Source organism: Scophthalmus maximus, chromosome 1 (assembly GCF_022379125.1).
Source record: "Scophthalmus maximus strain ysfricsl-2021 chromosome 1, ASM2237912v1, whole genome shotgun sequence".
NCBI classification, from domain to species: domain Eukaryota; kingdom Metazoa; phylum Chordata; class Actinopteri; order Pleuronectiformes; family Scophthalmidae; genus Scophthalmus; species Scophthalmus maximus.
This window is the reverse complement of record NC_061515.1, coordinates 25,273,015-25,290,160: the sequence shown is the minus strand read 5'-3', so window position 1 is coordinate 25,290,160 and position 17,146 is coordinate 25,273,015. Positions and strand designations below refer to the sequence as shown.

At 42.7% G+C, this 17,146-nt stretch overlaps 1 protein-coding gene across 4 annotated transcripts in view; it reads right to left on the bottom strand.

The window, feature by feature from the left end:
- eml3 (EMAP like 3) overlaps positions 1–17,146 on the bottom strand; it is a 35,777-nt gene that overhangs the window by 11,357 nt on the left and 7,274 nt on the right. For 2 of the 4 annotated variants that reach the window (XM_035627872.2, XM_035627858.2), the window contains exons 2-11: positions 9,835–10,011; positions 9,418–9,532; positions 8,719–9,216; positions 5,925–6,035; positions 5,659–5,687; positions 2,167–2,202; positions 1,519–1,639; positions 1,032–1,181; positions 311–380; positions 87–197 (exon numbers count right to left, since the gene is read on the bottom strand). In XM_035627872.2, the coding sequence (XP_035483765.1) occupies positions 87–197; positions 311–380; positions 1,032–1,181; positions 1,519–1,639; positions 2,167–2,202; positions 5,659–5,687; positions 5,925–6,035; positions 8,719–9,216; positions 9,418–9,532; positions 9,835–10,011 (1,418 nt within the window). Of the gene's footprint in view, positions 1–86; positions 198–310; positions 381–1,031; positions 1,182–1,518; positions 1,640–2,166; positions 2,203–5,658; positions 5,688–5,924; positions 6,036–8,718; positions 9,217–9,417; positions 9,533–9,834; positions 10,012–12,863; positions 12,907–17,146 lie in introns of those variants that run through there. The other 2 variants (XM_035627864.2, XM_035627881.2) reach the window with 2 other exon arrangements.

Below are 17,146 nucleotides of genomic sequence, written 5' to 3'. Positions count from 1 at the left end.
TCAAAGAAAGGCCTGCTTCAAACTGATTATGGGTATATAATTTGTAGTATTTGATTTGACAGTGTGTTGCATTGTAATCGACTCACAGCAAACGAAAACGCGACTGATCCCACGCCCCTCTGGAAGGTTCCCAGGCCGATCTGCTGCAGTGTGACCAAGGAGGTGGAGTCCCAAATAAGAACACAGGGCTGAAGAGGCTAACACACACACACACACACACTTTATATCTGCATGATGTTTATAATTGCAAAGCACAGTAAATGGATGTTTACAGGAATACAGTAGCATTTAACATCAAAGTTGTATTCACTTTGCCGTCTTTGTCCACCCCAGCTGTCTGGCCCGATGCCACGCGCACCTTGTCAGGATGGAGGGTGAGACTGCAAAGGAAAAAGAAAAATAATTTTAATAAATAACAAGAAGGGGCTATGTAGGTACAAAAATACTAGAAATAAATGATCCAGTGGCAACATATATTTGTATGGGATTGTATCCGTCATGGCAAAATGACAAAAGTGTTCTTTCAGTCGTACAGAGTTTGAATAGATATTTTTGGTTGGCTGTATAACCAAAACTTGGCTGTATAACCAAAACTATGAGCTACAAGTCAAACTGAGGGATCTAATCCATTGTGTTGATAGTGTTTGTATCTTTAATAGTCAAAGCCTTTGTGGTCACAGCTTGTTTGAACTTGTATGATAAGATATTAGATAATAGCCCACTGTATCCATCAGTATCACAGAGCAACTCAAAGACTGTGGCAAAAAGGGGGGATATGAATCTGGGAAAAATCGACTGTGCACAATTGTACTATAACTGTACACAAACAGAAATGTACATTAGTGGTATAAGAGGAGAATAATAAGACCCTTAGTGTATTCATCCATCCACTATTTCTGTGCTGTAGTGCAGACTCTGGACAGTCAGTTCAGCTCTTCTAATATATTTCTCAGAAAGTAAGTATGTTTCCCAAAAGTTTGATTTGATCTTATTTATGGATGCAGATCATATATATATTCTCTTGCACTGACCAGCGGACGCAGTCTGTGTGCTTGCGATAGTGGCGCTGTGTGCGGTTGTTGATGTGGTAAAGCACAATGACGCAGGCAATGAAGTACACAGCCTCGCCTGTAGGGAGGAAGTACAGGTTGGCTCGGCAGTCCCGTCCCCGGTAACCATAGCTGACACGACAGAGTCAGGGAGACATTCATGTTAACCACTGGTCCATTCATTCATTATCCCCAACTATGAAAACTGTGTTGTTGTCAATTCATGTGGAAATTTAAACCTGTTCATTTTTAATCCAACATAAAGGTTACTGAACCAATAATACTATTTTGTGATTTGTGACCTGTCCCAGTATGGCACCCACAACTTTAAACTTCATCTGAGGTTGTTGTGTGGCTGGCATCAAGAGGGATGACGAGACAATGAGATCAGTCTCTGAATGTAACATAACATAACCCTCATGAATACAAACAGGAGGCTGAACACTGCTGTGGCTCTGTGGAAGGATACACCCAGTCCAGTTGCAGTCTCTCCGAGGGCGGTTCCATCTTTAGGTCTTCATAGTTCTGGATGTTGGAGGGGATGTACATGGTTATCGGCCGCCCTCGGATAAACATTTTGATCGACTGTCCTGGAAGACGAACACAAGAGAGGAGTAGTAATGTAGCATTATTTTCCCATTGTTCCAACCTATACCATGTACTATATACCACCCATTTTCACAGTCCTTTATTTACCTCAGTTGCAGAGATGTTCTTAATTTGAAAGAGGCTCATATTAGAAAAAAGGTCTCCATTACTATATTCTCTGATGACTACATCTTACATTTCCCAGTTTTATGATCTGCTTCTTTACTTAGCTATTGATGCAAACCCAACATTTCCTCATCCTTAAATTGCTGCCGGCCTCAGGACCAACAAGACAATTTGATCCGCCCCTTGAAACAATTCATAAATATAAAACTATATAAAAAAAAGTTCATAAAGAAAGTGATAAAAAGAAAAGCACAACACTAGTATGCTAACATGTTCCTGCTACCTGTGTGCCTGTCAGGTCACAAAATGAAACACACATGTAGCTGTCACATGTCAGCCTGCTCTGTTGACCTTCCCTGCGTAAAAAGGGCTAAAGATACCAAGTGACATAAAGTGGGTCTACCTTGGCTGTAGGTTGCTCTTCTGGACCCAGGGGATCCTGTGTGAGAATGAAAGCACGGGTTAACCAGACAAATAATCACAGCAAACCCTCCTAGCTTTTTGATTCCAGCTGTTTCAGATCTATAAACCTTTTATTTCAATAACATTTCGATCTGGATTATGGTTTACATTTACATTTCTTTTCGGGACTCCTAACATGGGTCCGTTAACCTCAGCATCTGCTCTGTTCTTTTATGGGGCTGGAGGGTGACGTGGAGCAACATGAAATGTGCATTCTTAGGGTCAAGGTCTTCAACCATCTGTCTGACCATTAAATGGTGGTAAAGGACCAGAGGGGTCCAGGGGAGGCAGGGGGGCAGAAGAGCCGCCAGAGGCTATTCAGGGTAACGTGTCTTGCCTAAGGACACAACGGCATGCGGACTGGGGGAAGCTGGGATCGAACCGCCAACATCGCGTTAGAGGACAACCGTTTCCAGCTCCTGAGCCGCAGGCGGCCTAATACGCCGTCATAGTTTTTATTACACCGAGAAGTGTTTTTCTTATTTAGCTTGCCTACCTTCATTGATATGAAAGGGGTGGACACACAATACAAACATCCTGGACACCAGTGTCCATAGATTTTATATAGCAGGAGTCTGTGTTATTTTAAATTTTGCTGACAAAATTTCTTTCTTCTTACTTCTTTCTTCATTAAATGTTAAAAAATATATTTTAAATTCAGCTGGTCTTCAATGATAAGCAGCCATATTTCTCCTACCAGGCACTGAAATTTGCTAAAAATATTATCTAAATCGGCTAGAAAATAATGAACATGACCACGCAATCACTGTCAGCTTTCAGGGACAGTTTTAATACGTTTTGCTGCAGCAAAGTGAAAGAAAGCAGCAGGAGAGAACTGAAATGGATGACCAGCTCTGGCTTTGGCAGAGCTGGCCATCATCCATCATTCCACCAGGCGAGCTGGAGTGCTGCGGCAGCTCGGCTAACCACGCCACAGTGGATGGGATTGCAGGCAGTGCCCACGGCCCAAACAGGCTCTGCAGCGTTTGGCTTCACATGAGCATAAATTACAAAAAAAGAAACATGATCACTAGTTTAAAAAATGAGCGGAATTCATCCTGCTGAGTGATATTTCTGGTGTCAGGGTATGGGTATATATGGGTAGCTGTCAGCTGACGGTCAAACTTGAAATGTTCAGACTAGCCACACTCTCCTGTCAACGCTTATTAGTTACTAGTGCACTTACATTATCACTATATTTGAACCAATGACTAAAAAAATGGACGACGTCTCTGCTTCTGCGCACTGTATAGAATTAAAGCAAAAATATTCAGGAGCACTGTCATTTTTTTTTTTGACTATGTAGTTTGATCCATGTCCCATCTGATAACATGGAGGCAGGGTTTATGGTCTATACTTCAGCTAGCCAGCGGTGGCTGATCCAGATGACGCTTCTCTTTTCGGTGCTGTCGTCATGTCGTCCGTGTTTATATAAAGTCATTGATTTCAACACCACTCAGATATGTAGCATGTCTGTCAGTTGAACGTGAATTTTGAGAGAACCTAAACACTTTTTAGTCATGATAAGAATCTCATTAACTGTTAAGATAAGCCATTTACAAGCCCTTACCCATAAATCGTTATTTGTGCCATGGTTACCCTGCCTTTGTGACCAGCTTATAGACAAACAACTAATCGATTAATCAATAAAATAATCGACAGATTAATGGATTATGAAAATAATCCTTAATTGCAGCCCTAAACTTGAAGTTAAATATTTTAGAAATTTGATGCTGCATTCATTCGCAATATCTCAGTGAGAAACGAACTACTATATGTTGCAGCAATTTCGCTGCAGGAAGTACCTTTTTGAAAACTCTGCCAAAAGTTCTACCCTTGTCAAAAATGTCAAAAGAAAATGCCTCCTAATTTAATCTCTTAGACTCTTTAACACTGTCTCTCACATTTGACAATGTTAAATTTGAAATTACAGCTATTGTTCAAATAAATAGTGACAGTCCTGTTTTTCCCCCAAGCCCGTCGCTAGCGTGTACTGTCCTATCAACATCAACTTTTTTTAGTCAACGCAGAGGCTTTGGCAGCTGTTGCTACAGGCAATTATGGATGCCAATCAACCTATTATACAGATATAATAGTTGTTATTTCTAAAAATCTGCTTACAACTACCTGTGCAACAGTACAGTCGATCTCATTCACACTTGTTGGCAATGCAACACAGTGTTTTAAGCTATTTTCTGGCTCCAATTAGCTCCTGTATAGTGTAGTAATCCAACGTGATGCAAGAGGTCCAACTGCAAATAGAAAGAATTCTGATTGAAGCCAGATCTCCGATTGAAGCTATTGTAGCTGCACTTACATTATTATATGGGGGCTAAAAATAAAACCCCGCGAGGGCGGCGACCTAATAGTAGAATTGTTCGGGCACAATACAACATGGGTGCTGTGCAAATGCCCTAAGCAGAAAGTCCTTGGTTTAATTCCTGGCGAGCAGGACTGTTTGCTGCATGTTTATGTTTATGTAATCTCATGATTCTTGGGTAATGTAGTCATGGTCACTTTGACTACATTAAAAGTAGTCAAAGTGACCACTTTCTCCCCTGTTTGTCTCCACTGTCAAAATCAAATAAAGCCATTAAAGCCCCCAAAAAGTGTGACTTGTGTCATGGCATGTTTTCAACCAAAAATACGGAATTCTGTATATATTTAGAGCAAGTTTTCCACTAGCTTTGACTGTTAAAATTCTTCTTTCCTTCAACACTGTGTACTATAGGAATGAGGCATAAAAAACTGGGCTTACTATAACCAGACTGAAGGCCAACCCTCATAAAGCTACACTAACCACAAATGTGGTTGGTTGGGAAATACACTTGTTTTGGCAGCGATGAGGACGTGTGTGAAACAGTGAGACGCTGCCTGGGCAAAAGTACAGAAGTATAGTTCAACTCGGGCCTTTCCGATGCTTAAGTCATGACGCATGTAAACGTGGGAAATGTCCCTAATATAAACACATGCAACATGTGACGATGATCACAAATAATTATAGGTTTTCCAATCCCCAGAAGCCATTCTGAATCCACGCAGCATGTCTATATTTGTTCCACTACGGATTTTCACTTTTGCTTTACTTGAGACGCCATTGATTGGGGGTAAACATATCCTGCTGTAATGTTTTTGCACTGCATAAATACGACGTCACCTGCCAGTCAAAAGGCCCTGGTTCCATGCGAAACATATGGCTCGACCTTTGTCTGCACACACTCTACAAAGGCAGGCAGCAAAGAAAAACTTTTTCTTCTAATCAAAACAATATATCAGTGACAATATATCAGTGAAAGAATTTCCAACATCAGTCTATGCTAACACAAGTGTTTTGGTATATTTACAGTATTTAATTAATATAAGTGAAGATGTCAATCTCAGGTGAGGGTTAATCTAAGATTAGAAAGAAAAGACAGAAAAGAAACATTCATACCTGCACCGGCAATCAGCTCCTTAGCTCGGCTGTGGAGACAGAAAATCACCATGTGAGACAGATATGTGAAATTACCAGGCCCTGACTTCAGATTCAGATGGTGCGTCTGTCTGGGTTTTCATGGGAATGGAATTTTATTATTGTTCTTGGGGGCCATCAGTCATGGTGCTCTTTGATGGGATACGCGAGGCTGCAGCAGCCTGAGGAAAAAGTGAGCCGTGTGACTGTGTGGTGACGGCTGTGAGTGATGGCAGCGTGTGTCTCACTTCTCCAGGCTCGGGGACCGGGTGAGGAGGTTGGCCGAGGACATCGCCTTCTTATCCAGACGTTTCCTCTGCCTTTCCGGATTCCCCAGCTTCTCGCTGTTTCTACGAACCCTAGAGCGCAGCAGGACAAAAAGAATCGGCTTCAGCTTCCAGGAGTAAACCTTCAGTGTCCACGTAGTAGAGCCCACACAGATGGATGCAATTACCCAACCATTCATGCATGCAAACTATTTGTAAACTACCAGCGTGACACATGCAGATGCAAACTTGCTTGTATGGCTTGTTATAAGTTTGGAATCTTTTATTAATTTAGATAAACTTGTCTATTACAACCTGCTTTTTGTTTTTTTTATAGTAGATGGTACTCACCAGAGAAATTGACAATTCTCAAGGTGGACTTAATCTAACACTGAACAATCCCAGTTTAATAATTATACAAATTTTTAGCGGAGGCAGATTCACCAATTAAGTTTGCGGAACTTTTTCAATTGGTGGGTCTTTGATTTCGGAAGAATGCTATAAAAAGTTGCTTCTAATTTTCTAGCTGGCAATGCTTTCCAGGTGAAATTACTTTATAAGCTATTGATAGTAACCTAATTATCACTAGGAGTTATTTCAAACCAGCATTGTTCTTGTGAAGGGTAAAGTTAATTTGGAACATTATTGTATGCCATCATAAAAAAACAAAACATAACTTTCATCTTACATGAGAAAGGTTTTTTGAAGTTTTATTACTCTAGCTCCCTCATCCCTCCGCAGCTCCATCAGCGGGAGAAATACAAAGATTTAGAGGCCAAGGACCTGGACTATGAAGTGAGTTCAACAGACCCAGGATATCTTTTTGTTATCTGGCTTTACTGAACCTAACATCAGCCGTCCTGATAAACTGTACTACTACAAAGCTGGTTGTGAACATTCTCTGTTAACTCTGGCTTTTCCAGCTACGAGCACGACCACCTGGAAGAGGCAGAGGCCTTTAACTATAAGCAACATTGTCGGAACCAAGCCTTAAGTATAAAGTGTAAAAAATATCTGCTCATTCCTGCAGGTAAATCCAGTTATAGATTGCTACAGCTGCCATGTTCTAATTAAGCAGTTGCGTTTTGGGTCCGGAGCTCAGTGAACGATCAGTTACTGATAATCTGGGAACAGCGGTATTGCTGCACTGACTTTCAGCGGGGCAAGTAAAAAGAGAAGTCAGGTGATCAGGCAGGTTGTAAAAAGAAAGTCAACTGTTATCCAGAACCAGTGTCTTAAACCCTTTAGAGGGTCCTGCGATTCCTCTGATAATCCCTCATTGCACGGGTGGACTGTGAGCTCACAACCACACTGGGTCGCGGTGGGTCCGTGAACTGTGATCGATGATGAACAACTCAGGCCTCTGTTGCCCTTTTCCAACTAAGGATTGTCAGATCACGGCACTGTTCCTAGATTTCAGCGACTAGCTCGTCTTTTACTATGTTATTATCACTCAAAGAAATAATAATGAAACTTCTGAAATCTAGGTCCCATGTTGTAATGAAATGGAATTACTGAATTTCTCCTTGCCTAAAACTCATTCTGCTTTTAACCAAAAAGCTTATACTAAAATGATAACGTCTCTTACTGAATTCAGCCAGACTAAACCCAGCCATAAACATCTACTACTACTACTGTCTTAAAGGATTCCTTATAGCACAGCCCCTGTTTAGTGTGACATGCCGCTGTAGCATTACCAGAGGAAGTGTCACGGGCCTAAAAAAAAGCTCCGTCGCTGGCCTCGGACCTCGGAAGAGAAACGGCTCGCAACCAGCCACCATTTCCACATCTCTCTACTGCAAACCTTTAAATAAAAGTGTTGAATGTCGAGGTGCGGTAGGAAGAACATGGAGGCACAATCTTCACAGTACCTCGGGTTTCCAAAGAGGGGCATGACAGGGCTGAGCAGGGAGGCTAGAGGCACATGCTATTCATTACCAACGAAACCCCCTTAACAAGCCACAACAAGGAAGTAGGCCCAAAGAACACCTGCATGTACAAGCAAATACACAAGTAAACAAAGCAGCAGTGCTCCGGCACTGTGCTTCCCTTAATAGAACAGAAATCACAGAAGAGTTTACAGTGTGGATGCAAGAGATCCTTGATTGATTTGAGGGGGACATTGATTAAAAGGTCGTAACAGAACAGCATTAAAAAAGACAAAAAGACTTACGTATGTTTTTGCAAAACCCAGTTAAAAGGCAGATCTCTCTTTGTCAGTGTGTCAATTCTGCACATCTGCCTCATCTTACCGAACCGCCAAACTGTGGCTACAGTGAAGCTGCACTCATGCAAACCCCCTAACCTTTCTTGTTAGGTCTCATGCGTATCCATGCTGTAACCCTCATCCAACCCCTTTTCATACATTATGCTGTTCAATTTCCCTAGCATCACATTTTCCACTCGGCTCAAACGTCTGTTTGCAGTACAGCTAATTATGGAAGTGTCACTCAGTGTGGTCGATTGCCAGCATTATGTTATGCTATGGCTTTATGTTTCCCCGGGCCCCTCGCTCAAACACATTGAAAAAGAAAGCACATGGAGGCCACAGCGAACATGATGACAGAGCATGTCATTTCCTTCTCTAACACGGCGTAATCACACACTGGCAACCTGAGGCCTACTGTTTCGTAAGAGGGTTCGCAGCACAACTGGGGTTTGCAGTCACACAAATCAGAGTCGGAGAAAGAGCTGATTCATCAGACAAAAGCCATGCAGTCAATCACAAGACAGAAGGTGATTATGAGGACAGCAGCGGTGAGGCGAGATCACGCACAGAGGCGCCTTAATTCCTTCCTGGATGGGGGCCAGGGGTCCGCAGCGGGACCTGGGGTTGTGGTCTGAGGTTCTGACCGAGGCCGAGGCAGAGCCCACCTCCTCTGGAGAGCAGCTTCCATCCTGGTAGTCCTCCCTCTGGATGCCTCTGATTGTGGTGGGCTGGATGGGCTCCTCCAATGACGACGTCCGACTCAGCTCCTTTTCCTGCTCCCCTCCTTCTTCATCTTCCTCTTGCTCCTCGTCCTCCTCTTCCATGCCAGGCGTGCGGTGGAGCTTGGCCCGTGTCCCCGCGACATGTTGCCCTGGAGGGAGGGCGTCCTCCAGGTTCAGGCTCTGGACACATCTAGCAAGAGGGACCATGTCTTGCCCGGCTTCCTGCCCTCGGTGGACGGGATCGGTCTGGGTCGACCTGTCCAGTGTTACTGGTCTGGGCTCTGTGGACACTGAACTTCCTATGTGGCCATTGGCATTGGACACAATGCTGTCTGACAGTTGGCTAGAAATAGTTCAAAGGTTGAGATCAACACAGAACAGTCATGTGATCAGATTAAAGAGACATCATATGAACACAACAGACCTCTGAACAGACCAGAATGCCTCTATAGTAGCAAACAACGTGACTATACAGTAGATTATGTAGAATAAAAATGACTGTGTCCCTTCATGCTCCTGTCCTTCTAAGCCCCTGGTCGAGTACCTGGTAGCAGCGTGGCGGATCCCGTCGACAGCTGAGCTGGAGGAGAGTTTTCTGCTGCTGGTGCAACCATCTGAACAGAACACTTGATTCAGCACCCGTGCAGCTCCCGGGTTCACTGGGGTGGAGTGAGAGTTACGGAATGAAAACAGTGCCTCGTGATAGTGTACTGTATGCACATCCCAACACTTTTGACCCAACATCTTCATCAGCTTATATTCTGCATTAAGGTCCACTTGTAGATTATTCCTCCCAATCAGAGGGATCTTTAGACTCCATTGGTACTGAATAAATAACTACAATATTGTGAACACTTTGCACTTTTAATTGTCAGTTGTACAAAAAGCCACAGTGCACATGTTGTACCGTTAGTGAACCGTCAGGCTGCAGAACTGACGGAGCATGTTGAACATCACCTACCTGCAATGAGCTGCTGTTTCAGTAATGGCAGGAGTTGATCGTGGAGGCGGATCCTGCGCAGGGCGTCAGCCAATGAGGCTTTCAGCAGAGTGATCTCATCTTCCTGTGCCTGCAGACGCACCTCCATCATGGATGCTCTGTCCGGGAACTCAGCGCTGCTGTCTGCCGATACATCATCTACACAAGAGGCCAGAGGGGTGTGTCACAATGAAGCTCGGACAGGCAGGGTAACAGTGAAAAGCCTGGCTTCCATGAGCCTGGATCAAAGGGGCAGTAAGCGCTTCTGGAGAAAGCTTTTTTCATGTCTTTGCTATTGTGATGTTACTGCTCTGGCCGGGCCGTAAACCTGGGACCTCGGGTATGGGAGACTGGTGAACTAACCACCAGGCCAAAACCTCAGAGTTGCAACACCACACCAAAGAGTGTTTTTCAAAGGCCCTATTGTGTGTGTGTGTGTGTGTGTGTGTGTGCATGTGTAGGGACAAAGCTGCTGTGTGAATACATTTGTGTGGAATGTCTGCCTCTGTTCTGGTGTCACAGGATGGAATAAAGCTGTGCATTGCGAGCATCGGGGCTGTGGGAGGAGATCTCCCAGCTCCAGCTCCCTTCAGCTGTGTCGGGTAGTTCTCATGATTACTCAACCGCTGAATTTCTCATTCAGCCATCTCAAGTGTTGTTGCTTTTGCGCTGCAGTCCAACAAAGCACAGCTGTTAATTGGCCGGGAAGTTCTGAGGAAACGGTTTGGTTCATTCAGTAATAAGTAGGTAAGAGGTCCTCAGACACCACTCCTCTCTGCGCAAAATCCTTGATAAGCCACATGGAGTCAATTTTAGCAAAGGGTGACAGTCAAGATCCACAACCTGGAATTACACTGTGCCAGTAATTGTAGTCCAAAGCTGCATTTCCACACTGATCTAAATGTTCTGGCAATTCACATAGAACATTCTCCACTAATTTCCCTGCTCGGGACAACATTGTTAAAATGTTATTTTGGCCCGAGTGGCAGCAAAAGCAGCAACACTCCCAGGTACAGTAATGCAGAGTGATACAACTGTACATTCTCAAATCGTGGCCTTTAAATTCCTCAGCTGCAGACTGTATCAGATCTTCTTTACCCTGTTATAGAAAAAATATTTCTTCATGTTTTCTAAGGAGCTGTTGTCTGATATGCTCCTATTTTACTTGGCAGTTAATACAAACTCAACGTTTCCTACATGCTTATCATTATAATGTATATATTTCTACAACACTATTCGTGTTTTTTAGTTTTTTGTTCAAGAACAGAACCAACGTATGTCATACATCAAAATGCAGGAAATAGATTTAAAAAGTCCATACTGCGTTATTTTAAACACACCAAAAGTGTTAAACATTAATTTAAGTGACGTGACAGTGAACTGTCGCTCTACAAGATTAAACATGATAAAACATGAACGTGCACGCATCGCACACACAGAGTTAATCAAATGAACATGAGTTAATGATTAAAAGTAACCACAATTTTTACGGGTGCAATCTGAAATGTCTGAAATCCACTGTTTCGGTTTCAGATCATTCAGAACTGGGATTTTACATTATTATTATTATTATCATTATTATTTTACATTTCAATAATCACTTTATAGTCTATAATAGTTATTGGTTCAAAATAATGCTGTGGCTATGCAAGAATGTTATTTATTTACCGTGCATATGAGAAAATAAAGCCAACAGTGGATGGATAAGCAGTATCAGTAAGAGTAAATGGACCGTAAATTGTATTATATATTGTTATTGAACTCTTGAAAACCTTCCACCTGTTTTTCATTCACCTGTGACAAGCGTAGCAGGAGATTGTCCGAGTCAGACGCGTTCACACCAGTTCTGTAACTTTCTGTGGCGTAGAGCCTGTAGCAGGCTGCAGGATTAACGCTTGCTGCTATATTCTCACATTGACATTTGCCTTCTCACATGCAGCCCCTCGGAAAATGTCAGGGGGCGAGTTGAGGTTCAGTGTCTTGCCAAAGGCCACTTGTGGACTGGAAGAGTTGGCCGACCCACTTCCCCTCCTGAGTACACTTAAAGTAGCACCATATAATTCTTACGATAACCATCTACCTGCTGCTGTCTGATTGTGTCTGCTGTCTGCTGCTGAGCAGGAAGAGGACTGAGCTTCTGGACACAGCTGCCTCTCTGTTGAATCATCACTTTGGACTATTCCTTTGACATTGCATATGTGATCTATGTTTACTATAAAACTATTGATTAAAGCAACTTTAACATTCCCAGGAACCAAGTGCAGTGATGAAACAGTTCATATGATCTGGCTGAGATTCATATACAATTATGAATGCTTGAAAATGCAAACAAATCCTGTCCACAGGTCTCCCTAAAAAGTCAATCATACAGCTGCAGTTAAATCAGAATGCTGCTGCTCGAGTCCTGTTTGTCAACGTATTGACCTCAAAATGCTACTATTGGTTTACAAAGCACTGAACGGTTTAGGGCCAAAAAATACATTTCTGATCTTCTGCTCTGCTACGAACCATCCGGACCTCTCAGATCCTCTGGGACAGGTCTGCTCTCTGTCCCCAGAGTCAGAACTAAACATGGACAGGCAGCATTCAGTTTCTATGCTCCAGATATATCTGGCACAAACTCCCAGAAAACTGCAGGTTTGCTACACTCTCAGTTCTTTTAAATCAAGTCTGAAGACTTTTCTGTTTGCCGCCGCCTTTCAGTTAATAAACTATGAATACATTTTTTGTCCTGCACTGTAACTTTTATCCCCTGTCTTATTCTTATTTCGGGTGTTTTTATTTTTTGTATTTTTAATTTTTATGTATCTTCCGAATGCTTTTAATGTTTTATGCAAAGCACTTTGAATTGCCTTCTTGTTGAAATGTGCTACACAAATAAGCTTGCCTTGCCTTGCCTTGCCATGATGAATGTCAACACCAGCAGAATTCAGATTGCCTTTGCCAAGCGAGTAATATAAAAGCAGCCAAGGGCCCCGTGCAAGTTTCGGCACGTCAGCGCCGTGACTCACTGTGACCTCTCTCCTGTAGCGCAACCATTTCACTGGAACCAAAGTTTCGTCATCACTACTGTTGTGGAACGCCTGGAAACCATCCAATCTCGGCAGAGGAGGAAATGTTCCTTCCACAATTACGTAGGTCTACTTGGAACTCGTGCACAGTGATCATCTTTTACCGCACTGATACATGCAGAGTGGAACACAGCAGACAGCTCCATCAGCTGGAAGTAAACTGTGATCTGGAGCCGTGGAAGCCGTTTTCACCACAGATCTAAAATGTGACGAAAACTTGTATTAAGCAACTTACGACTAGATTAGTCACGTGTATGGTCTGAGCAAAAACAGCCAATCAGAGACAAGGATTTACTGTTATTCACACGTTTTTTAGTCTTTAAAAAAATGTTTTATTCGTCTGTAAATCAAAAACCACTTGTCTCCCCTGAGGAGATTAATCCTCTCATTATGATGTATTAAATACTAAAGATAATTATTTTAAATGCTACCTAATTTGAATGAATTAATACGACAGAAAATACATAATCTACTCATATTCCTGTATGATTCTATGATCTGTGCATCAGCACTAGCTGCAGGTATCCTCAGTGTGACACTTACAATATTGATGATTCTATTTTTGACAACTGGTTAATTTATTATACATCTTACAGTGCACACTTCAGGCCTGATTGATGGTATTAACCTTAAAATGTACAAAGATTTTCTTCTGGGACAACTGGCTATTACATACGCGACAAGACACAGACTGTGAAGTGTTTTTATATTTCCTCGCAATTTCAAGTTGATGACTGCCACTATTTGCCTATGTATTTATTACTTTGTGTTACTTTTCCTGGAATGTGTGCATTGGTGTTGGCTGCCACTGCAAACCAGATTGATCCGCTGGATAATGAAGACAATTCATCCATTCCTAATGTACAACATGGAAAACACCACCACCGCCATGACACCAAGTTAAGTGACACACCACAACAACAGAACGGCATCTTAGTACAGTGTGATGTCACACCCAGCAACTAATATGGTCACGTTATTAAATTTCCTTCGTCGGTAATTCAGAATTTCCAGTATGTGCAGTAAAACACCAGGAAAATAAATCTTTGCTTTTTATAAATATATCTTTGTGTCTTTTCCTTCGCCGTCGCTCTTAGAAAACCTACTGAGACTCTCCACTGACCTGAGCTGCCTGCTCTCTACAGCCGCCAGCACAGGAAAAAGGAAGTGTTTGATGAAACGATATACTGTAAGTAACTCGTTGGGAAATTCCAGTGAGACCGCACACACACACACGCAAACACACACATACGTATACATTAAAAAAAGAAAAGAACCCTGTGTTCATTTATGTTTGTTTTGTGTGCGTTCATATGTCCTGTGCACTTGAGGAAACACATGCAAACACCAAAGCAGTGAGTGTTTGCACTCACGATGAACCGAGACATCTTTTTCCCCCACAGTACTGATGATATCTGATGAGAATGAGATAACAGATTCACTGCTGTCGAGCAATTTCCCCCAAAATCTAACATCTACGAACTGTTTTCGATCACTGTCCTATGGGAGAGCTGTAACCGTGCATCATTCTCAGTGTGCAGTTAAAGAGGATGTTCAAACAAAATCCCCTTTAGACCTAAGTTTAATTATATCGTTAAAGCCTCATAATGACAGACACACAACTTGAACATTTGAAAACACAAACACACATGTATTTATCAGATCTTAGCACATAACATATTTACAAGCAAACATGGATCACCGATTCTGTAGGATTCAGAGATTTAAAAAAAGAAAAAAAACGAAAAGATCAAATAATGTCAGGTTGGAAGTGCAATTAGGTTCAACATGGGCTCAGGGGTAAGATCTGTGTGGGGACGAAACCTCCAAGGCCACTAGTATCCAAAATACTATAAACCCTCAAATAATAACTCATTTTTAAATAATGTCCAGGTCTCCAGTAAAGCAGCAGACGGCGTGTCACAGCTGAGCACAAAAGCTGGAGGTTCACAACTGCTTGTGTGTTCATTTCAAGGCATTGCTGTTGTCATGACCCCTTTTGTAGAGTCCAAGACAAGTTCAAGACCAGGACTAGTCGAGACCAAAGAGGGTGTGTGATGCGAGAGACGGTATATCTTCAAGATAGTCATTTTGCATTATCATTTGTTTTGTTCAAAAAGCACGTGCAGAGTAACGACACTGACGGATCAAATTAGGCCATATTGTTTACTTTGAGTTTCGCAATTCCACTTTATTACACAGCCACGAAGTGCAGCTTTGCTTCTTAACAAGAAGGAGAGAGCCTTCAGGTCAGGGGACAGACTCCAACTGAGGGGGGTGCAGCACGAAAATGAGGGAGAAGCTGAGAGAGAGCAAACACTCCTACAGGAGGAAGCTGGAGAACAAACTTCAGATGCCCTGCATACATAGTTTTGATAGGAATGCAGCTCTGCAGGCTGCTATGTTTTTATGATTGTGGGATAGATACGTCAAAAGTCATACATTTTGAATTCTTTTACATTAAAACATTGACAGACCTTTATCCAAGGCACTGTGATCAACGACACATGATTTGTTGCATTGTTCAGGGAGGCCGAAATCCAGTCAATGAAAAGCAGACAAGAAAGTGTTCAAGTCACCTCAAAGAGTTCAGATATTCCTCAGTCCACAGACAAACTCTCTGTAAGAGGAGACTCTTCAGTTCTGGGCTACTTCCCTGAGAAGTGTTGGTCCGGCTAAGACGTCACCAAAGTCCCAACACAGAATGTTGACTGAGATAAAAAAAAAAAAAAAGCAGCTCAGAGTTACAGCTAATAATCAGAGCTGGTTAACGTCTCTGTTGATGAGTGGACCGCACACACATCATGGTGCCTCGAGCAAAGTGTCCATGTCAACACGGGGGGGGGGGGGGGGGGGGGGGGCGCTTTGGCTCAGGAGGTAAAGAGCTGGTCGTGCACTAATCAGAGGGGTTGACGGCTTGATTCCCGGCTCGTCCACTCCACTCGCCAAAGTGTCCATGGGCAAGACTCTGAACCTTGAACCGCCTCTGACGGCTGTGTCAGCAGCATGTGATTGAAATTGCATGACTGATAGACCAAGCGCTAGATATAGAATAGCTGTATGAATGATGTTCCATCGTTATGGGGATGAAGAAATTCTCCAGTTTATCGCAGGATAATATCAGGGAGGCAGTTCACCAGCTGAGGATCAGTAGAAGTTGGTGAAGCAGTAGAACAATGACCCTAAAAATATTTGTATCTCCACTACAGAATCTCCTACCTTCTGAACCTGGAACTGGTTGTCTGAGGTTGTTGCTGCCAAAGGAAGTTCAACATACCTCAGATATGCATTTTAACAGTTATCAAATCCAGGGGTTCACGTCCTTTTTTCACCAGCACTGGAAATGCTTAATGTAAGAAACTTAAGATTTTCTTATTTGTGTATTATTAGCATGAACATGTTGTGTTTGTCTGTACGTATGACTTAGGCAACAGACACTAATACTAAGATGGCAGGTGGAATTGTTGCAGCATGAATTTTACGACCAAATAATGCAGAAATCGAAACGTTGCTCAAATATTTTCGTTGCCACTGTACTTGCTAACACAGGATCTTGTGGAAGGCCTCAGTTCTGAAAACGTGGGCCTCCTTCTGCCTGTGCAGACTTCAACAGAAAGTGGCAGGAGTTTCAATAGCGTCCTAAACCCTCCTCACTAAACACTAGCTGATGATAAACAATCAGGACATCGCAGTCCTCATCTTGTTTGTGCGGCTGAAAAAGGCTGAGAAAAGGAGAAACACATGCTGGAAGCCCATTCCCACTGTGGGCCTCCCTCTTCATCCCTCTGCATCAAAGAGCGAACATCATTACAAATCAACTCTTAAAAAACAAAATACACATGAAGCCCATTCAGCTCTGCCACGCAGTGATGGATGGTCACAGCAGTAGTTCACTGATTGTGAGGGTGTCAAGTTGCCAGCTGTAAACATATTGTACGTCAGTGGGGTGGAGAAGCTGTTATCTGTGACCCCGATGTGATATTATATCTCCCTATATGATATTGGGTTTTTTTTTAAATGGCTCTATTAAAACGTTACACCCACAACAAGCTTCACTGGAACTCCACTAGAACATTTCCTACAGTCAAGACTGTCCATGGAACATACTGTCCACATCTGGTCAGTTCTCTACAGGAAGGTACACCAAACAGGAAGCTGATTTTCCTCCAAACACAGTTTAGTGGTGAATTTGCCCTGAGGGGAAAAACCTATTAACCATCTCC